The 21,767-nt window shown below is 54.8% G+C and overlaps 3 protein-coding genes across 3 annotated transcripts; 2 read left to right on the top strand and 1 right to left on the bottom strand.

The window, feature by feature from the left end:
* Positions 1 to 390: 390 nt before the first annotated feature.
* VOLCADRAFT_94898 (uncharacterized protein) lies at positions 391 to 4,865 on the top strand (the record flags this gene model as incomplete). The annotated part of the gene is made up of 6 exons (XM_002954102.1): positions 391 to 399; positions 2,388 to 2,478; positions 2,781 to 2,925; positions 3,073 to 3,172; positions 4,005 to 4,087; positions 4,808 to 4,865. 6 exons carry the CDS (start codon positions 391 to 393, stop codon positions 4,863 to 4,865), a joined length of 486 nt encoding a protein of 161 aa, XP_002954148.1.
* A 223-nt stretch (positions 4,866 to 5,088) lies between these two features.
* elg21 (acetylglucosaminyltransferase) lies at positions 5,089 to 19,873 on the bottom strand (the record flags this gene model as incomplete). The annotated part of the gene is made up of 21 exons (XM_002954018.1): positions 5,089 to 5,273; positions 5,562 to 5,678; positions 6,313 to 6,439; positions 6,820 to 7,299; positions 8,019 to 8,111; positions 8,712 to 8,837; positions 9,467 to 9,599; positions 10,133 to 10,372; positions 10,519 to 10,613; positions 10,880 to 10,922; positions 11,165 to 11,297; positions 12,411 to 12,586; positions 12,958 to 13,008; positions 15,093 to 15,283; positions 15,674 to 15,830; positions 16,467 to 16,554; positions 17,054 to 17,204; positions 17,640 to 17,797; positions 18,290 to 18,392; positions 19,229 to 19,339; positions 19,463 to 19,873. 21 exons carry the CDS (start codon positions 19,871 to 19,873, stop codon positions 5,089 to 5,091), a joined length of 3,369 nt encoding a protein of 1,122 aa, XP_002954064.1.
* A 273-nt stretch (positions 19,874 to 20,146) lies between these two features.
* Positions 20,147 to 21,404, top strand: VOLCADRAFT_94896 (uncharacterized protein; the record flags this gene model as incomplete). The annotated part of the gene is made up of 3 exons (XM_002954101.1): positions 20,147 to 20,283; positions 20,575 to 20,756; positions 21,265 to 21,404. The coding sequence occupies 3 exons, from the start codon at positions 20,147 to 20,149 to the stop codon at positions 21,402 to 21,404; spliced, it is 459 nt and encodes a 152-aa protein (XP_002954147.1).
* Between the last annotated feature and the right edge of the window lie 363 nt (positions 21,405 to 21,767).

The raw sequence follows: 21,767 nt of genomic DNA, 5'->3' as shown, positions 1-21,767 counted from the left end.
CGAAAAGGGCTGTCATGCGTATATGCGTCCGCATAACCATCCGAAAGTCTTCTAGTTTCGAATCAAGTTATCTATGTATTTTCTTGTTTCTGTATTCCTATTGGGGCGGCTCATGTCAGTGAATCTTTCCTCGATAGGGCGGCACAAGCTGTAGAATCTTGTAACAGATATATCAAATTAATAACAATTGTTACACAAATGTTTCAGCTACAACCTCTCATCGCGCCAGACGGGGACAGATTGCAACTGGAATCATCCGGAAGGGCGGGCGTTTGTTGAGCAGCAATAAGCCCCCAAAGTATGGCAGAGCATTCATTTTTTATTCCTTGTGTAGCTAGTTTTTTAATGGGAAAGATCCCATTGGAATTTTTCTAATGCTGCCTGTTACCCATGCAACAGGTGCGTGTCAATGTTGCACCTCATGACAGTGGCAACCGCCATACGGTAAACACAAAAGCAACATTATACCAATAAGTTCAATTGCGTACAACCTATTCATCTCATTAAATGGCGACTTGAGTGAAAAAGGCGAAGACGTCCCTTCAAGGCATCAGCAAAGCACCACCCCCCTCACAACATTGAGGACCTAATCTACAAAAGCATACCTAACTTTACTGGCAAACTTTCTTATCCAGGTAGTCAACCGTACCCACTCGCGTACGGGAATCGTGGCGCACCACGCCATTATGTCTCTATGTTAAAAAAAGTCAGAAGTCATTGCCGTCGTATTCTGCCATGGCTGTATAAGAAAGTCCATGATTACCGCGAAGAAGTCGTCAAGGTAGGGCCTTGTATATTAGCGTGACTATGCAATTCGCAACACCGGCACACCATGCGAAGTTTTTGAGCTTTAGGGTTCGGTTTGATTTTCTCAGCGTATCATTCATAGAATGCAGCCGGCTACTTTCGCGCTGATTCAGTAAGGGTCGGAGCTTGTTGCCGGTATGCGAAGTGTGAAAATGTGGAAGCTTGGACAAGCAAAGATTAAGAGACGACGTTTTATGATTAGATTTGCTTTTCGCTCTTCACAGAGTTCATGTGTATGATACTGGCATAACACATGAAAGCGTTTCTACCCTCCGAATCTGATTCATGCTTTTGCTTCATTGGACAGTGAAGGGTGAACTTCCTGCTGCTTGCAGTTTGGCTCCATCATGTACATGAAGAATCCGTATTCATTATAACTAAGTAAAAGCAATAAAGGTGGCTGAGTACGAATTATGTGAATTGTTGCGCACAAGATCCCTCGCTTGCGTAACTGAGGTAGCTAAGGGTGCAACTCGCCAAGAATTTTCAATCCTCGACGAATTTGTAGTGAGGGCCTCGAGTAGCATTGTCCATGGCCAACGTTTAGCGCAATCCTACCCGCTAGGGTTTGAAGGAGGCCGCGAAAGCCGCCGCGACTGCGCCGCGATCACTAAGGGACCATGCCCCAGCGACTTCATCATGTGCTCATGCGTTTTCTGTTAGGCTGTTGGGAGTTAGAGGTTAATAGGCCTAATGGGCGTGAGCGCACCGCGCGTACCTCCAGGCTTTGTGACTGTGGAGCGGTTGAAGATGAGTTGCATGTTTTCGAAGAATGTCCCGCTTACATGAGCATACGGGCTAAGTATGATGGTGATCTAGTCCTTAAGGGGCGCAGCATGCGCACCATTATGACTGAGGCGCTTCGCCCTGAAGCGGACGAGGGAGAATGAAGATGACCTCCCGCGTACCCGCATCAATACCAATACAACGTCCATGGGGGCCCCCCTCCGGCTTTTACGGACACACCCGCACTTGTGTGCGGAACTTGCAACTTGTAACTGGTAATCACTATAACTGCCGGAGGATCGCCATCCAGCGATCGCTGCCTTCTTGCACTCTGCTACACTCGCTGGTATATAGTTACCAGTGGCAGGCTGGCGATCGCTTTCCGTGTACCCTTCCAATACCCACCTCCCCTGCCGGTTGTGCTGCCATGCTTGGCTTGCCCCACGTGCCACGCACCACCCATCCACGCGGCAGCCCCCGTCGCCAAAACAATCCTTACTCGTCGTCTAGCGGATTTCCATATCTCATCTTTATTTTCTTCCTCTCTCTTTCTTGCTCTGTCCAGCAGTCCCTGGGCATCCAAGTTCGGTGTTATACGGAGCTCGTTATGCTCATTATGCTGCCGTTAAATTGCCTATCGGTGTTATCCTGAAAGAGCTCCCTGGATGGCTCGATGTGAGGTCGGGCGTGTGCTAATACCCTAGCCAACCCATGGGGTTGGTTCCCGCTGGTGCCACCGGATGGGGTTAAGGCATATGCTGCGGCACAGGCCACTGGATGCGAGCATCCCCAAGCAAGGACGCACGGCTGTGGTGAATCGCTCACAACGGGGCTGTGCTGTGCTGCCTATGTAGGCCATTGCACCAGAGGTGCTCATGCGCTTCAGGTTGAGTTGTTGGGAACTGGAAGTTAACAGTGACAGTGACAGTGACAGTGACCGCACAGGTGCGGAGGATTCCGTGGAAGCCGCGGGGGGCCCAAGGACCGTTTCTAAAAACAAGTGTTACGGTGTCGGTGGGGCGACTGTCGACATCCTACCGGCCCCATTTGAGCGCGAAGCGCCAGTGCGCTGCGTGCCTAGTCTCCTCCCTGACCTCGGAAAGAAAGCTATAGCTAATGCCAGCGGGGGAGCCTCAGTCACGATAGTGCGCATGCTGGCCCCTTGACACCCGATTTCCCTTGCCCTCAAGCCATCATAAGAAGGGCATTCCCCAAACACATGCAATTCGTCTCCCACCGCTCCACAGTCACAAAGCCTGCAGGTACGTGCGGCACGTTCAGGATCGTTATTCCTCTTAACCTCTCGAGCTCCCAACAGCCCGACCTAAAGCGCATGAGGACCTGGTGCAATCGCTGGGGGAGGGTGGTCTCCCTGCGCGCGAGCCACCCAGGGTGCGGTGCCCCCTCGCAGAGCGGTGCCCCCATCCAATTATGATAGCGACATTCGCCCTGACCCCGGTGACCCCCGGGGGGTGGGGAACCCCCCGGATTCACCCTGGGTGATCGCGCACGTCCAACGTGCGTCAAGCCTCTTCGCAGAATCCCTCAGGATGCTTCTCACGCGCAGCTTGAAGGCAATGAAACGTCGCCACCATTTCATCCCCACGCAAATCGGCCGGAGAGGCTTACAACCAGGTTGGTAAGAAAGCTCATATGACCTTGCTCGCCCAACATTCAGTGTTAAAACCCTTAGTGCCAGCCCCAGGTCAGCGACAAAACCCTAAGTTACCAGGCCTAATGCCCGCGAGCGCGCTGCATTTACCTGCAAGCTTTGGGAGTGCGGAGTAGTCGAGGATGAGCTGCATGTCTTTTGTGAATGCCCACCGGCCTGTGTGGGGACTTCCGAGTTAGATACAAGGGGGACATTGGCTTCTGGGGGGACGAAATTTGTACTATAAACTAGTCCCCCGGCAATAAGTCCCCCCCCCCTCTTTAGCTAGCTATGGCTAGTTTTCTCTCGGAGGTTTGGGAGACCATTGCGCCAAGCCCATCAGGCGAGCGGGGGAGAAGGAAGGTTAACATCCTCACCCAGGCAAAGGACCGTCCGCGGTACCCCCTACCGGCTTTTACGTACGGACCCTCCTCCCTCCCCAGGCATTTGTGACCGGAACTTGTAACTTGTGAATACATAGTCAAACGCAATGCTGTCGTATGCTGTTGTATGCTGTCGTATGCTGTCGTATGCTGTCGTATGCTGTACATATCATAATTATTTGCATTTATGCAGTAAATGTCCCTTTCCCCCCCGATGTATACCTCTGGGCCTATCTGCATATCTCCCCGCCGAATGGGGTCTATGATGGTGGGGCCTAACACCGCCGCAGCTGACTTCCAGTCCGCCACCGCCTCCACCTCCACCTCCACCTCCACCTCCACCTCCACCTCCATCTCCACCTCCACCTCTGCTGCGAGCCATATTCTGGGGTGCGTGTGTGTATGTGTGTGTGTATGTGTGTGTGTATGTCCCTCAGCCGAGTGTTGCGAGGCAGGCCACGCATGTGTGCATATCAAAGGCTAGTAGCAGTAGCTCCCAGCGGATGAACGTCACTTCCCGGTCAGTTAAGGCTGATGACAGTGTGCAGGCACGTATGCAGGCGACCAAACATGTGGATTTGTCTGAAGGTAGTGAGGGACACGTCGTACATCACGCCGGCAGGCATAATAGTGGTGGTGGTGGCGGTGTTGTTGGTAGCAATAGTGGTGTTAATGGTAGCAATAGTGGTGGTAGCAATCGTGGTGGTGTTGCTGGTAATATTTGTGGCTGTATTTGTGGTGGTGGTGGTGGTGGTGGCGGTGTTTGTGATGGTGGTGGTACGGTGTTTTACGGTGCCATCCAAAGCTAATCATACATGCATCAGTCTGTGAGGAAAGGAGTGCGCAACAATCCCAAATCTGGATCCACAGTGGTGGACCACCACCACGCATTTTACATAAAACGCAGCATGTCGGTACGCTGCTTCCGCACGACTGTGCATACACACACATGCACACTCGCCCCGACCTCAGCTCTATAAAACACACACGCACACGCGTCTCGTGCGAGTTGCTCGACTCGACCACTTCCCCAAGCCCCTCCCTTCCCTCTGTGTTGCACCGGCCCCAGCTCCCGCGCCTCCTGACCCCACCCAAATCGTAGCGCTACACCCTCTCTCCCCTCCTCCGCCTTCTCTTTCCCTCCTTTTATGTCCGCTGGGCGACTACCCACATCCTGCAGCCCCCCCCCGCCTTCTCTCCCCTATGACCGCCTGAACCCAACCCCCAACTACCCCCCAAGGTCACAATCACACAAAGCAGCAGCAGGATGCAAAGCGGTGGCCGAATTCTTATCTTAGCTCCCTATCCCCCAACCCCCCCTTAACAGCTTGCTTTTCTAATTTAATGGAAGTTAGTGAGTGTTTGTATAGTTCTCATACTAATGGAAGTTAGTGTTTGTATAGTTTTCCGGGAAAATATGAAATTAAAATTGGATCCGCTGTAATAACAAAACCGGCAACCGTTTGTTTCTTTTTTTTACATGCAGACGACAGGGAACGAATGCTCGACATCTCGTTATAGCTACGGCCACACTCGGGGACACTTGGTCATGTCCAGCTCCGAGCAGCACACCATCCCCCCCGCCCAGGAGTAGAAGGTACTTCCAGTTCGCTGAGCGGCGACATGCTGGTGACACTCCCCGCATGTGGGCGTGGCTTTGTACTGCCGCTCGTGACCTTGGTTACATAGAATCTGATCGGGGCCACCTGGATTTGGGTGGCCCGGGGGGGGATGTGGAACGAGGGCCCTCGGACGTTTCTAGATGTGGCCGTGTTTAAGGTCACCCCAGGGTGGTTCACACGGAGGTACGCGTAGGGACTTTACGCTTTGTCAAGCATGACCTCAGGAGAATTCAGGATATGGTAGGATATATATTTTTATGACAACGTTTGAAATTATTGTGAAGGGTAGTAAACAGGTGGGTTGGGGTTGGGGCGTGGAAGAGATGCAACGTACGAGCGCCCCAGAGGTCCGTGGTGGACCTGATATTTTACCTAGGTCGCAGTCGACAAACTTGCGGAAACGCTCGTCCACGTGGATGTACTGTTCGGGCGGTACGTCGGGATGCGCCTTCCGTACACGTAGAATCTCAATGATTGTCTCGAAGGCATCTATTGTGGGGGGCGGCCCGAAAAAGGGGGTTGAAAAGAATGGTGAGGTACGCCATGTGAAAAATCAGTCTGTCAGTTAGTCAATCAGTCAATCAGGTTATAAAAACATTTACAAAATCCCAAATACGGCTTAGCTACGTGACCAGATGGGGCAGACCGACCCCAGTCCCCCCATCCCTTCGAGGAAGCGGACAAGAGCAGTGAGAGAGCGGGCGCCAAAAGCCAATTCCACCCCACCCCACCCCACCCCACCCCACCCCCCAGTTGTAGCTCTCGGAGCTTCCGTGTGAAAGGATGTGTGAGCATGTACACAACACTAACCACACAAAAAACAGAAATTATATATATTATGTATATATGTATGTATATATATTGTATATATATTATGTACATATGTATGCATGTACCATAATATGTGTGTACATGACTTCTGGAAAAAGTAAATGTGCTAAGACACGCAAGGGTATTATGTCGAAATTCCCAGATCGATCCCGACATAATGAGGACTATTGCGAATCGGTGGGGCACCATGCTCCTAGTTGCAGCAGCCTTATTATAGAGAGAAGTGAGCCGATAAGAGAGCCGACTCGACTTGGTAGTCTGGTGGGGAGGAATTCTGAACACGCATACACACCTGCACCCCCCCCACACACACGCAAACCCCATCGTATGCCCCACCCACCGTATCGTCCGTCCTCCCCAAGAATGGCCCCCAGGGTGCTGCTGTAGAACATGTGCTGAGCAGCGCACCTCAGCCGCTTCTGTAAAGAGGAAAAGAAAAAGGAGGGGAACGGGGGCGTGTATGTATGTATGTATGTATGTATGTATGTATGTATGTATGTATGTATGTATGTATGTATGTATGTATGTATGTGTGCATGTATTCATTGTTAAGAGGGCCGGGAGAACAACCACCAGGGGGTGAGAGGGGGGGGACAAGGCGCTCTTAAGGAGGTAAGGCGGATTCGGACGTCCCCGGGGGATGGGTGGGAGAGGTGAGAGAGAGAAAGGGAGGGAGGGGGACGGGTGTCGTTGTGTGTTGTCATGTTTTTAACTGCGTGGAGGTAGTGCGTAGTGAGAGTGAGAAAACATGGAAATGTAGTGTATGGAAGGAAGATGCGGTGTGAGACAGCTGGCTTACGTGGCCAGGTTGCATCCCGGTGTCGTACGCCGCACATACACACACGCTTGGGCCCCGCGTGTGTGTGCACGTCCGCGCACAGGATTCCCAGCCGCCTTCTCCTCCAGCCTTTAAGACCCCTAAACCCCCACAAAACCCCAAAGGAAACCAAAACCTCAAAACGTGCAAAAGCGCACACCCGCTCTCCCTTCCCTCGTTCCCCCTTCCCTTCTCCCCCTTCCCTCTTCCCCCCCTTTTCTCTCTCGCCTGCATATCCGCTACACGCTGGTCCGAGATGTTGGCCAGGATTCTCGGCAGGTCGGGTATATCCGCCTCAGGCACGCTGACGCTGAATCGCGACCAGTCGATTTCCGGCTCGAAGGGCTGCAGTACACCATTCCCGATCAGTACGGGCACACAGCCCATCAGAGACACTAACACCTGGCGCTTGCCGTGGCCTCCTCCGAGGGGCGCAAGACAAAACTTGTGCGAGGAAATGTCCTTTCGGGGCAAGGGAGGAGGTAGGGTGGGAGGGGAAAAAGGGGGAAAGGTGGGGGAAGAAAGGGCATTATTACACAGTGGGGGGTTCGCTGGTGTGGAAACCCTCTCCATATTCCCTTTTCCACAAGATGTAAATGCACAATAATTTTCGTACCCCTAATCCAGCGATTTGCCGTACATTGACGTACAGGTGATGGTCCATCCCCTCACCTAACCCTCCAGTCTCAGTCATCCCTCCAAAAACCCCATTTCCCCCCCCCCCGCCAAACCCCCCCCACCAGCCCCGCACCTGTAGGTATGTCTTGGTTCCGGGGACCACTTTAAAACCCGTCGTATTGCGGTGGTGCTTGTACACCTAAATTATAAAATCAAATTCGAATCGAAAAGACATACGAGAGAGGAAGATGAAGATAATTTAAGGTAACTTTCAAGGGGTTTTCGGGGTGAGGGGGAAAACACACGTCGGAAGATGAATTAGCGTCGAGTGTCGATGTTATTTGTCGATTAGCCCCGTCGATCATCTGGTGGCTGTCAGATTATGCTCGTACAAAAATACCCGACATGTCAGGACGAGGGGCAACAAACATGACGTGCCCACGTACATTAAAACACGTCGGAAAGCAAATGGCTGGGAAAGACTGCGAGTACTCAAGCATATGTCTTTCTCACACGCCAAAACCCCCAAGACCCCTGATCTCGATCCACCCACCGCCACCCACCAGCTGCCGTACTCCGCCGCTGTAGTCAGGACGTGTTCGCGAGCAATCCCCCGTAGCCGGGTCGGGGGGCTTCCGGTCGCCACAAATACGGCCCTGCGCACAGGCCGTTAGAGTTGGTTGCGGCGGTTACAACAGTTGGTGGTGACAGTCTAGCGGCAGTTGGAGCAGTTGGAAGCAGCTGTGTTGCCAGAATCCAGAGAAGCGCAAAGCAGACAAATCGACTGGGCCCCCTTTAGGAGGAATGAAGGCTCAAAGAGTCAAAGTTGCTAATGCCCCGCCCACCTGCACGATACCTAGAAGCTTCCGTTTTCTCCAAGTTTTGTACAAAGAAAATGAAATTCTTCTGCTTAACAAGGGATTGAATCAGAAGCATGAAGGCACAAAGGTACGGGCCCAGGGCGCCCCCTCCGCCCCCAAATCCGTATCATCAAAATCGCATCCCCCGCCCACCTTCAGCCCATCCGGGTATTGAAGTACGCGCACATTTGGGTCACAACGCCTAGGTTGCGTAATCTTTCTCATCTGCCGTTTTTAGCACAGCCTGACTTTCCTGAAGGTCATCCTGTTCTCAATTTCCCCTTCCCTCCCACTTCAACATCAGTTCCCGCCCCCCCCCGCCCCCCCCCCCACACACAGAGTAACCCCCCCATCTCCCCCCCAAATTCCCCCCATACGCCGCTGTCAGTCACCCACTGCGAAGAAGAAGGTTCCGGACCGTGCCATGGTTTGGTTCCTCCTCCGCGCCCGTGCCTCCACCCGCGGGTTCAAGGGGGACAGGTGGAAGCCTTGTGTGGTCACCATCACCGGCAACACCACGTCCTGCGTATGTATGCGTTTGTATGTATGTATGTATGTATATATATGTATGTATGTGAAGGTAAGTTTGGATAAAGGGGAGAGCGGGAGGAAATGGAGGGAAAAGGGCGGGTTGTACGGAGCTACTAGATTCATGTCCGCCGTCCCCGGGCTCCCAGCCCTCCGAGTGAAGAGGACATCATCCCAAAAAATCATTAAAAAACATTTCTTTAAAAATCACCCCCCGTGAGAAATGAAAACTTTTTCAGACATGTCTTCTTCGCCCAGCCCCCCTGCACACACAACATCACACGGGGCCCCCTACACCCCCCTGGCCCCTCCCCAACCCGGACTCCCCCCCACCCCAAGCAACACACGTAACCTCTTACCACTAAAAAACCCTTATCCGCCAACTCCCCTCCCCTCCCTTCAGCTCCAACGCCACCTGCTCTCCCATCTCCCCACTTCCTTCCATTTCCCCGGGGCAGTTGCGTCAGTGCAATACACACGGGGTTTTTCCCCCCACCTACCTCTTTGCCCGGTTTATTTTGGTAAAAGCCTGATGCTTCTGAGCCACTAAGTGGTTACAACCCAACAGGCACACACGCAAACACGCAAAAACACACACACAGACCACCTTCTCCACATCCCACCTTCCCTGGGCGGTGTGCCGGGTACCACTTCGCCACAGGGTGGTACTGGTAAATGCCCCAGTGGGTCAGCCAGGTGATGTTGGAGAAGGCGCTCTTCAGCCGGGAACGCATATCGGCGGGCAGGTCGGCTATCCTGCACGCATGGAGTCAGTGCGCAGTAGCAGCAGTAGCAGCAGCAGCAGTAATGATGATTTCAAGACTCCTCTGCCGCAACGGCGACCAACTGGCCGCGGGCAACGGCAACGGGTAAGTCCCCCACAAACACGCACACAGACAGACAGACAGACAGACAGACAGACACATTTACAGAGTTCATCGTGTCTAGGCCATGTCCTCGCCAGTTCGTAATCCCGGTGTCGCGTCACCTCCCTCCAGTAGGCAGGTAGGTAGGCAACGGCGGGCAAAGACTGGACAATATTAAGTTGAAGGTGTGGTCCCAGGGGGCCACCCAGGGGCCCTTAACCGGCAGATAACCAACCGGGAGATACAGCCCCCGCGTGCTTCAGATCTGCCTCAACCAAACCAAGTAATGCCGTACATGATCAAAGCAAATAACAAAATCCAAAATCCAAAAATCCAACCAGAAACGTAAATAAAAATGGCATCGGTCAAAAGCGCCACAAAGCCAAGACGCATCCCTCCGTCCACACCCCACACCCCTCGTACCCCATATCGCCGGTGTGGATGATCAGGTGACGGTTACCGTTGTCCTTGGACCACCAAGGGTACGTACGACGGATGTACGACAATACCCACTCCACCATCCCTGGAGCCAACTCCGTCCGCGTGTTCACCGGAATGAAGTAGTAGTCGGCTTCGTCGCCGTCGACGGTCCTTATACCCGCGGACATGAGCCGCTGCCAGAACAGCAGGTGCAGCGGCCTGTCCAGTCGCCGAATATTGAACCTGGCGGTGGTCACCGTCCGGGGGGGGCCGTGTCACGGAGGTGGGCGGGGAGTGGGGTTTTAGTGGGCGGAGGTGGGTTGGGCCGGAGTGGGGCGGGAGGGAGGTGCGGTTTGAGCAAGTTTTCGGGGGATGCTGGAGGCGATGACCTGGAGAAGAAACCAATGTACGGTTGAGGGCACTTTGGTGGCTGACGTCGGGTGGGGTAGGGGCTGAGGGACGGTGCTGGTGGCCCGGACGGAGCCTGCGTGCATGTGTGTATGTGCATGTGGTGGTGGTTACAATGGGCTCCAGACTCACAAAGGGTAGAGCCAGCGGGGGCCATTTGCTGGCCGTGCATTATTATTGCAGCTGAGGCGATCAGGGCGAACAAGACACCCACCCAGACTACCAGACAACGCAAGTAGTCACCTAGACAGCAGAAAGCGAATCCAAAGGGTCAGGGCTCCGAAACCGTGTGTGCGTGTATGTGTGTGTGGTTGTGGTGGTGGGGGGGAAAAGAACTCCCACCCTGGGGAGGGGGGTGAGGAACTGTTGGAGATCGGCGCACGGCCTGTGAGCGGAATCGCCGCCAGGATAGGGCCGAGGGCACGGGAAGCTGCAGACATGTACGGAAAACCCATACACACACGCGCACAGGTACACACACACGCAAGAGGCCCCGTCCTAAGCGAGGATAAGGGCCCGGGACCCACAGTCTGGTAGCACCCTTAACCTGTCCTTCCCAGCACGATCCCACCCATCCTAGCCTAGATGCCGTATTCTTGTCGTACGCATGCCGTATTCATGCCGTACCAAGAGGTCATATTTGGTGGTAACTCGTACACGTAGATTTTGATGCTACCGTTTCTTGGCTTATATAGTCCATCTAGCAGCTGCATCTTGCCATTGGGGCCCCAACTGATGGCGCAGTCCATACCCCAATAGCCTGAGGGGGATTGGGTGGGGAAGAGGAGGAGGAGGAGGAAGGGGCAGGGGTAGGGGTGGGAAGGAGGGGAGGAGACATTAGGTCGCCACGGAAAAGAGGGGGAGGAAGGGGCTGTGGAAGATGAACCACAGACGAGTGATGCTGATACCAGAGATCGACGGATACGCCGGGAATAGGCGGAGGATGGCGGGGTGATAAGGAGGATGAGGATGAGGTGTGATGGGAGGGCGGAAGGAGGGGAGACAGGGAGGGAGGAGGGAGGACTTTTACGCGGAGAAGTATCAAAAGTGAGGAAACGAATAACTGTTGGCGCCTTTTACGACGCCACTATCACCGCCACCGCCACTACCACTACCACCTCCACTATTACTATCACCGCCACCATCACAACCACACCAACATGACTAGTCCAGTAACCCATCAAGCTGAGTAACCTTCCCCGCCCCAACACACAAACACATGCACACCGCCGGCCCGCTCCGTCCCCCAACCCCCGCCGGCTACTTTCCTCCCGCCCCATTCCCTCATCCCCATGAGAGACTGTCCTTGCCGTACCAACATCACCACCACCGCCGTCGTCACCACATCGAGTCTTCCCCCCCAAGGTTAGCTGTACGGTACTTAGAGAGATTACGCTATGGCGGCGCTCTAAAAGGATTAAATGGGCCTTATCCAATGGGCCCATTGTGAGATGCCGGATAGGTGGGGAGGGGCAGGAGGGGGAAGTGCCAGGGAAAAGGTGGACCGCGGCGGGTTTCGGCACAGCTTGCGCGTCGGCACGAAACACAGTGCCCCAACCCAACACAACTCGGTGAAGCGGACGAGACCAGTACCGGAATATTTTAGGGACCGAATGACAAGAACCGCCGTCCAACTTGGAGAGGAGGACTTGCCGTGTTTTCTCGGCTCCGAAACCGGACCGACCGACCCCAACCATAACCCATGAGCAAACCGGTCGAGCCCCGAAACCCGCTATAACCGGTTATGCAGCCAGCCTGCCAGCCCAGCCAAAGCCGCTGAAAGAGGCCCGCCAGCCTCCCTTATCGTCTCTGTTCTTCTTCCCATTCCGGGCCCATAGGTGCCGCTATCGAGGAGAGTGTGCTACTGACGCACCGGGTTGGCAGTGACAGATCCCGGCAACACATCTGCCGCGTTCGTTGCAGGAGTTGAAGCAGGGAGATGCTTTCCTGCATTGGCTGAGCGTGAACCCGTAAGTTGCGCAGATGTCCTTGATGTTGGATGCGACGTCCGAGCAGGAGGGCCCCGTGAAGTGTCGCGGGCAGAAACATCTGGACGGCAGCGGGAGGCAGGAGGGGGGTTTGATGGGGAACCTTGTGGATCTCTTGGGAGTGGAGATGGGCGACGTCAACAAGGGGTAAGGTGGATTGGGTCGGGCAGGACACGAACCGGTCCCACGACCTCCCCAAGACACAAACGAAAAAGATTTATTAATGTACAACGCATGCAGTGGTGGCTGACGACAGAAGCCTGCGTAAGATTATGGCTGGCATGCAACAGCGAAAACTGCTTCGCGGTGAAAATTAAAGGTGCAAACTTAAATGTCTCATGCATGTAATCGCATACGGATGATGCGCATTTTGTTTTAAAGATGTGTGGATTTGACACGATTGACAGTAACAGCGCACGCCGTGCAACTCACGTCGCAAGCTCCTCATTGCAAACTCCTTTCACATGACATCCTGGAAGACAGCTGGAATTCAGAGGTGGTGGGGATGGAGGCGCGGCTACTGCCGTCTCCTCCGCAAGCCGACGCCTTATGCTTTGACTGCGCTGTCGGCTTCTTAAGGTATTAAAGTAGAAGCCTTTACCGAGTGCCTGGTGTGGTATCGCAGCTAAAACCAGAACAGTAAACAGAAGCGATTGTGTTGAGGACATTTACTTGCATGACAAGGAACGCGTTCTATAGCTACGGGATATATATGGAATCATTCAGGTGAGGTTTTGAGTCCTTAGCCAGCCAAGGAAGTGGTGGGCTCTCAGGATAGAGATAGGACAGGCACTGGCGTTTAGCTGCAGTCGTGTAATTTAGGGTCGACTGATTACCTTCTACCAATGCCAGACCTAAAATCTCATCCTTTTGAAATCCACCCTCTCAACCACAAATTGAAGGCATTAGGGGCTGCCGCCGGGGAAAAGTCCCGTACCACAACTGAAAAGTTAGTACGGCTACCTGGTCGATCAATCTCATTCATTTGTTTGTAAGAACGGAATCCTAGTCGCATGTGCGGCCCTTGAAGGATAGATATCCGTTGTTGGGGGACACGTGCTTGATGGCCGGTACGGCTTGTACAACAGGTAACATCGTGTCTATCCTATTCCAATAACGACAACAAAGGCCTACTTGCCGATCACTCCATTCTCGCCCTTGAGGTGCGTCATCTGCATCCGCTATGGCATTCGCTAAGGCATTCCGCTACTTGTGCGCATCGCTGCCAGCAAACGCCAACATCAGCGTCAAAGCCCGGATTGCTAACATCTTTTGGTCCAAGAAAATGCTCGTCCTGGCGCTCCGGAAAAGGATAAACACATGGACCTGGTCCCGCCGCCTCCTGTTTGCATCGCTGTCCTTATCGCACATGCAGCTTCGGGAGAACTTCTATTTGCTGTCGTCCCCTGCTCTGGCCGCACATCGATCTGTGATGCGGTTGCGACAGAGGCTGCCTGCTTCCCGCAACCCAAAGGCAAAGGCGAAAAGCAGCAGCAGCAGCGGTATGCCAACCCCTGATGCGTCATACTCCAGGAACATACATACGTAAACATACGTAAATACAAACACACACGCACACTAGGGGGAGTTGTGCTTTCTACAGGTAGCGCACATGCCGCACTGGCTTTCCCACCGATCCCCGAGCAGCTGAACAAGGCTGCAGGGGGAGCTAACACAAATATAGTCATTTGGGTCATTTCGTAAAGTTGCATTCGCGGAGACCGTTTCTCCTCCGACGTAGGGAGAGGTGGGTAGGTAGGTAGGTAGCTAGGTAGGAACGTACGGCATGGTGTTTACACTATGCTCAACTACCCAAAAACGCGACGCTTTTATAATTATCGGCCGCAAAAAATTTAAAATGTCCAGTAGAGAGAATATAATTCGTAAAATCTAGGACTACAGTAAGAATTTCAAGTCCCCCCGCCCCCCGCGGGGGGGGGGGCGCCACCCCTGCCGCGATCATCCCGGTGCCTTTGTTCGGCACCTTGCAGGCCTTATGTCCTCCCCCTTCCACATAACCAAGCCAAACCCATCCAAACGCAGCTTCCACCTCCGCCTCCATCGCCGCCGCCAGCTTCTATTGATGTGTGTGGCCGTATTGATGTGTGTATTAACACACACGCACAGTTACAGCTAAATCGCAGCCCAAGTCGCGGCTTCCGCCCCGCAGCCGCCCAATCAGCCAGGAAGCAGCCACCCCAGTCCATCTGGCCCATCACGACATACATACAAGACGACTACAGGAATCTCGAAAAGACATCCCACCCCTAACCAAATCGACCCACGGGTCATTAAATCCCAATGAAATAACACTAAACCGCAAGGAAATTGCTCCGCAGCTCCCCAAACACCCAGGGTCCCCTCCACCCGGCGTTCTCAACTCGCACCACGTTCCCGCCCCCTCCCCGCCATCGCCACATCCCCCACACATACACACACATACACACACACATACACACACATAGACATACACATGCCCGTGCCGCTCTCCGTCATAACCCTTCATCCCCGCACCCCACCCCGGGTGGGTGCTGTTTCCCCCTCCCCGCCACCCCGCCACCCCTCACTCCTGTGGCCCCACACCGTCCATCAGCCTGGTCCGGAAGTCCGACAGCAGCGGCAGGTCCTCCACCAGCTGCCTCCAGGGGGGGGTTCCCGGCCCGGAGGACCTCACAGTGCCGTCGAGCTGCACCTGGATGTAGCAGTTGGGCTCGCGGGGGGACAGCCCCGCGAACTCCTTCTGCTCCAAAATCCAGGCCTGAGGTGGGGGGGGGGAGGCGCCGCCGTCGAGGTGTGAGGGGAGAGTGAGAGAGAGGAAGGGCAATAGAGAGCGCGCGAAAGAGAGAGATTTGATAGAGAGAGAACAAGAGGGACAAAGAGAGGGACAAAGGTATAGGTATAGGGGTTCGGGTTCGGGGCTGCGTTGGGTTGTGTAAAAAAGGTAGGTAGGGAGTGGAGAAGAGCAGTGGGGGGTGGGGGTGGGGGTGGGGGGGTCCGAGAAGGGACCCGATACAGTGTGTATTCTGGTGCGACGTTTCGAACTGGGCTGGGCTGGGTTGGCTGCCTGGGGGAGGGTATCCACGGGCGGCGAGAACGGCGGATGTTGCCACACAGCGGTTACGAGTGTCACCCGCCCCAACTACCCCACCTTCCACTCGTCCACTGCGTACGGCTCCAGCCTCCAGCGCTTGTCCGCATCCATCAGGCCCCCCAACACCGTCGCCTTGGACCTAGCCGCCCTGGCCTCAGCCGCCTCCGCAGCCGCCTTCTTAGCGGCGGCAGCGGACTCGTCGAAGCCCCGGGCCCTTAGGCCGGCAGGGCGGCGGAGTTGGGTTGGGATGGGGGGAGGGGGAGGGGGAGGGGGAGAGCGTTGATGATGGGGATGGTTGCTTGGGGTACTTTGGGTTCTTTCGTTCACTCAGTTCGGCAGTTAATTTATTCGCCATCCATTCATCCATCCATTCACCCATCCATAATTCATTCATTCATCCATTCACCCATCCATTAATTCATTCATTCATCCATTCACCCATCCATTTATTCATTCATTCATCCATTCACCCATCCATTTATTCATTCATTCATCCATTCACCCATCCATTCATTCATCCATTCACCCATCCATTCATTCATCCATTCACTCATCCATTCATTCATCCATTCACCCATCCATTCATTCATCCATTCACTCATCCATTCATTCATTCATTCACTCATCCATTCATTCACCCAGGAGTTCTACCGGCGGAGCTACTGCGCAGAGAGGGGAGAGCTACAGCTCACTGTTAGCGCGAGTGCGAGTGCGTTGTTGTGCGGCCCGCGCGGACCTGACCAGCCGTGTGTTTGGGTATGAGGCGACTTGGGAATGAGCGTGGGTGGTGTCGGACTAGTATGCCAGCCGTACACGCATACATACATGCATACGAACCCGGGGGACTCACTCCTTTGCAAACTCCTTCCTCAGGGCCCTCAATTTGATCTCCGGGTCCACATCCCCCACGGGAGCGCTCTCGAAGATCACGGGGATGACTGTGGCCGGGGGTTGGGGGGGGGGGGTGGGCGGGTTTTGGCCGGGGGGAAAAAGGCGGAGCGGGGTTACAGGAGGGGCAAAGTCAGAGGAACAGCTGACGGGGGTGTGGGAACAGCTGACGGCAAGTGGGCGGGTAAGCTAACGGAAATAAAAAAGCGGGTGCGGGGGGGACTGGGGTCGAGATATTGCGGTTAGGGATTACGCGGTGTGTGTATGTGCGTGTGTGTGTGTGTGTGTGTGTGTGTGTGTGTGTGTTTAAAGAGCGGTGTAGGCAGGTTTCATGAGGGGCAGGTTTTGGCATTGCAACCAACAGATGGTACGGCAATCACTCACCAGGACCAGGAGGAGCACTGCCTCTCCACCAACTGCTTCCCTCGAATCACTATTTTCACCTTATCGTCCGGGAATGTCGTACTCGTACTAAGGATTTTCAGGAAAAAGCGGACAAACAGATAGACGAACCCGTCCTTGCCCCCGCCCCCTCCCCCCCCCGCCCACCGGACACAGCTCGGTCTCTGAGGTTGATGTACTGGCTGTCCGCTTCCTTGATGGCCCTCTCCACGAAGCTCCGAGTGCCCGCCACGATGACGGGTCGGACCTGGCCTCGGAACTTGAGCAGCGGGAGGACCCGGTCATTGCCAAGGTCGATCTGAGGGGGGAGAAAACGTGTGTGTATGCGTGTGTGTTTTGGTGGGTGGGGGGGGGAAAGCCGCACCAGGGAGAGGAAAGAGATATGAAACGGCTCTAATTTTCCCCCTCTTTTTTTCACACACCACCCAAGCTTGTATGAGTTCGTACACGAACCCCCAATCAGAAAACAAGTGTACGGCTCTGCACTTCAGGGCAGCACCAGGCATACGGAAACCCAAGTACATACCGTACATACACCATGCATCTGTACATACACACGTGTGTGTGTTTGGAAATGTGGGGTTCAGCTCGAGTGGGGGGCCTCACTCCCTACCGCTCCCTAACCATTGCCTTTCTCTCCCCCCTCTACATGGTTTTATTTCTCTTCGCCGCCCCCGAAAACCCCCGGGACAAACACGGTGGGCCCCCCATACACACACACACACACGCACACCTGCAATCGGCCCATGAGCTCCTCCCGAGTGGTAATCCGTACGGCCTCCTGCTTCTGACTCACGTCCCGGTACAACAGGTACGACAGCACGGCAACAGCCACGGAGTTGACCCCCAAGTTGGTGAGGGACTCGTTCAGGTCAGGAGCTTCGGGACCACCTAGGGGGCCAGTTACAGACATACATACACGCACACATGCGTCAACAACCGCATTCCCTTTTACTTCAACACAAACGCAAACAAGGACTGCTGCTACACGCCGTACAAAACACGGTGCACGACGAAGGAGGCTGTGCTGCTGACAGGCGCAAGGGGGCCCTATGCCCCCTCCCGCGCCCTTGTTATGAGATATTTCCCGCAACCTTTGGGGGAATGTGTGTGAGAGTGTGTTTTGGCGGTTTGCCTTCCTGTCAGGACAGCGGGGGGCAGCTTGCCAGTACGTCTCAGGGCGCTGGTCATGTACGGCGCACCAATTCATTTCACACATGTATGTACATACATACATACGACATCCTTCCGGTCTCTAGTTCTTGTCCCTGTTCACAGTCTGCGACTCCCCTTCTAAAACAGCTCCCCCCTTCCTTCTTCACCGAGCCCCCCTCCCCCCCTTTTCCCCCCCTCTCCCCCCCTCCCTGTCCCCCACCCACCCACCCTGTAGGGCCTTCACCAATCTGAACACGATGATGACCAGACCGATGGCGGCGCTGCCCAACAGACCCCCGAACAGGATGATGCGAGGGAGGCGGAAGGGGGCCTGGGGAGGGGGGGGAGGGGGGAGAAACGGGCAGCAGCAGCAACCGGAGGGTGCGGGTTTGCGGATGTAAGCAGCGGCAGTAGGTGTGTGTGTGTGGGGGGGGGAGCTGGATAGGTGAAGCAAGTAACGCCGCAAGGGACATATCGGTGCGGGGGTGGGGGTGCGGGGTGGGGGAACAAAACACCGTGGGGGGCTCTTTCCAGGGTGGTTAGGTGGGGTTTGGGGTTTGGGGTTTGGGGGTTTGGGGGATGGAAAAAAAGAGCTACAACCCTCACTTCCAGCGGCTGCCCCCCTGGACCTGTCCCCCCCGAAACAAGGCCCAACAGGCCAGGTTGCCTTGCATGTAATGCCCTCCCCTGCCGAATACAATGCACGACAAGAAAGCATAGGATCCATCCCCCATAACCACCACCGCCATGGTCACCATCACCACCACCATTACCACCGCCACTACCACCACCGCCACGTGGCTCTTCTTCCCCAAAACGTAGCTAAGCCCCTCCCTGCCGCCATCACATCGCCGCTGCTACTGTCGCCTCTGCTGCTACTGCCACTGCCGCCGCTGCTGCTGCTGCTGCCACCGCTGTCGAAAGCAGAAACGGTCGATCCCGGGGGGCCCCTGTTGCCGCCGTCGCCAGCCGCCATCACCGGCTCCTTCACCACCATCACCACTGCCACTATCGCCCCTGCCACGATGACAAGGACAGCACCTTCGCCGCCGCAGGTCCCCCACTACCGCATCCAAGCTACCATTTCGCAGAGCCTTGTGCTACTGCCGCGTCCAATTTCCCCCCCCCCATACATAGGCGGGTGGCCGCGGGATGTGTGGCGCGTACCTTCGCCTCGGTGCGCAGATCCACTTTGGTGCTTCTGGAGATCCCTCCCTTGACCTGAGTCAGGGCATCAATCCATTCCCGCCGCTCCCTCAGTTGCTTAAGATCTTCATCCTACAAGCAGATGGGCATTGCACAAGGTTTCGGCGTCCTGAGCGCCTGCATACTCTGTTCTATCAAAGCATTCAACCCTGCAAGCAAAGGACATTCTATGCAAACAGCGACTGTTGGGCTGACCTTAAGCGCCACCGTTAACTTAAGTTTGTAGTCATTTATAGCTTTGACGATAGAATCGGACGCCTCAGCCCATTTTTTCTGTTTCGCCAGCGCACAACCCAGGTTATACAGCGCTGCCCGTGCCTCGTCTTCGTTTGGTTTCATATCCAAGCCTAGACGATATAAACGCACGGCCTCGTCAACGTCCTGCTGTTCTTTGAAGACTCGCGTGGCTGTCTCGATGGCATCTCTGGCGCTAGTTGGCTGGTACTGAGGTTTGCTAGCTGATGCTGGTTTGGATGATCGCGCGACCACGAGAAGGCCAGGGAGGCGAGGGGCTACACGGCTAGCAACAAAGCAAGGTCGACAGGCCTGCTGGAGTCGCTTTGCGGAAAGCGCACCGCGCAGATGCGGGTGGCACATAGGCGTCATGTCAAACACCTATAGGGAAATCAGCTCCTAGCAAACGTGGGTATGTTGTGATGAGTGGTATCTGAAAGCCACGATTTTGGATTTACAAAGCGGGCACTGGCTTGGGTAAGGATTTTTAACGCTCTTAACAGGCAAAGCAATATCAGGCACGACACTTGCAAATCGGTATGTTTTAGGAGGAGCTCAAACGTATGCTCGGCTTCGGAGCCTACAGTATGTCTTCGCTGTTCGCTTTGCTGCAATTGCTTCTTGTGATGGAATTCCCTTGCACCAATGTGCTACAGCTGCCTGGTCCTTATCACTCTGCAACTTCTAGCCCAGTCCGGCCCAACCATAGCAACAGCGCTGTCCTTTACTTCCTGCGAACCGAAATGCTTTGACCACGGCACATGCAATCCAGAGACACAGAGGTCTGTAGTTCGTTCTTTGCTTCATGTAATGGTTTAGCGAGTTAAGGAGGGATGCTTCACACATGGGCCCGCCAAAGTGCCTACAACGCTGCTCCTCATTTAATTATCAAATTCGCATCATCTAATACTTGACATAATGCACCTATCCTTACCTTCCGCTCTGGAAGACGTGCCTCCTGGAAACAAGTTAGCCGGCAAGCATTCGTAACGGCTAACGACCTAGGCTTCCGAGCTCACTTTTTCTCCACGAATTCGCAAGAGCCTGCTATGTGTGACCTGCTATGTGTCCAGGTGTGAATGTCCCCTGCTATGGCATGGTTTCGACTGCAGCATCCCGTTCTCGCAACCCAAGGAGCAATGCGCGACGTACTCGCACAGTTTGCTCTCATGCGGTAGCCGCGATCAGACGCAGTGCCTCAACAGCTGCCACGGCCGCGGCTGGTGCGAAGGCGGCTTCTGTCATTGCCACCCCGGTATGTGGCGGGACGCGATGGTTGGTTGGCTACCGTTACCACTTGACGGTTGGCTTGGCGGTTGGCTTCCAACTGGATAGCTAGCTAGAAATGAAAGTAACTGCAGCAGGTAGTCCGCCTGCCTCTACTCCGCAGCAAGACTTCAAATGCCAGCCGCTGCCTGCCTGCAGACCCCTCCCTCCCTAGAGTTTAACTTCGTTGCTTTAAACGTTGGGGCTCCAAAAGATTCCTCCTCCGACGACGACGATGGCTTCGACAGCCCAACATCGTCGCTCTTCTTCTTTTCAATCGTGGCATTTTTCCCACTGCCCTTACTGCAAATTTCGCAAATACCCCTAATCAATTCTGCGCTTTTTTGCGGAGTGGGTCTCATTGCAGCAGGTCACTCCCAGCTCCGCCCCCAGCCAAATGACCATCGGTTCAAACCGCGCAGCACTGACGTTGTTGCTGTTGTGGCCCAAAGCTTTGGCCCCCTGTCTTTAACCCGTCCTCCCACTTCGCACTCCAGGGCACTACGGTGCGGATTGTGCGCTGAGTCTCGGGCCGGATGGCCGCCCGGAGCTGCTGTCCTGGCAGGGCTACACGCCTAGACAGCACGGTGTCAAGATCTACGTGTATGAGCTGCCCCCCTTGACGAACACTTGGTGAGCTCGTTACGAGGTCGCGAAGGAGGGCAGGCAGGGCGGGGGCAGGGCGGACGGGTGGGGGGAGGTGCGTAGGCGGTGGGCTGCAATACAGGTGTCCGCTGGGTGCAGTTAAATTCGCTGCTGCCATGCCACGGCTAGCAAGTAGTCATCATTTGCCCATCACTTGCATCGGACTTTGCATCACCGTGTTTTGTACGTAAAGACAAAAGCACGATAAATACACACGGTACGCTGCAGTTCGACGTGGCTATGTCATTACGTGATAGATCGGAATGCGATCGGTTTCGACGGTGTTAATTTTGGACTTTGCTCTCCATGCTTGCATGTTCACTGGCGATGATGCCGGCGGCGGCTGCGACGATGC

The sequence above is a fragment of the Volvox carteri genome (genome assembly GCF_000143455.1).
Source record: "Volvox carteri f. nagariensis unplaced genomic scaffold VOLCAscaffold_40, whole genome shotgun sequence".
NCBI lineage: Eukaryota > Viridiplantae > Chlorophyta > Chlorophyceae > Chlamydomonadales > Volvocaceae > Volvox > Volvox carteri.
This window is presented reverse-complemented; position numbering and strand designations above follow the sequence as displayed.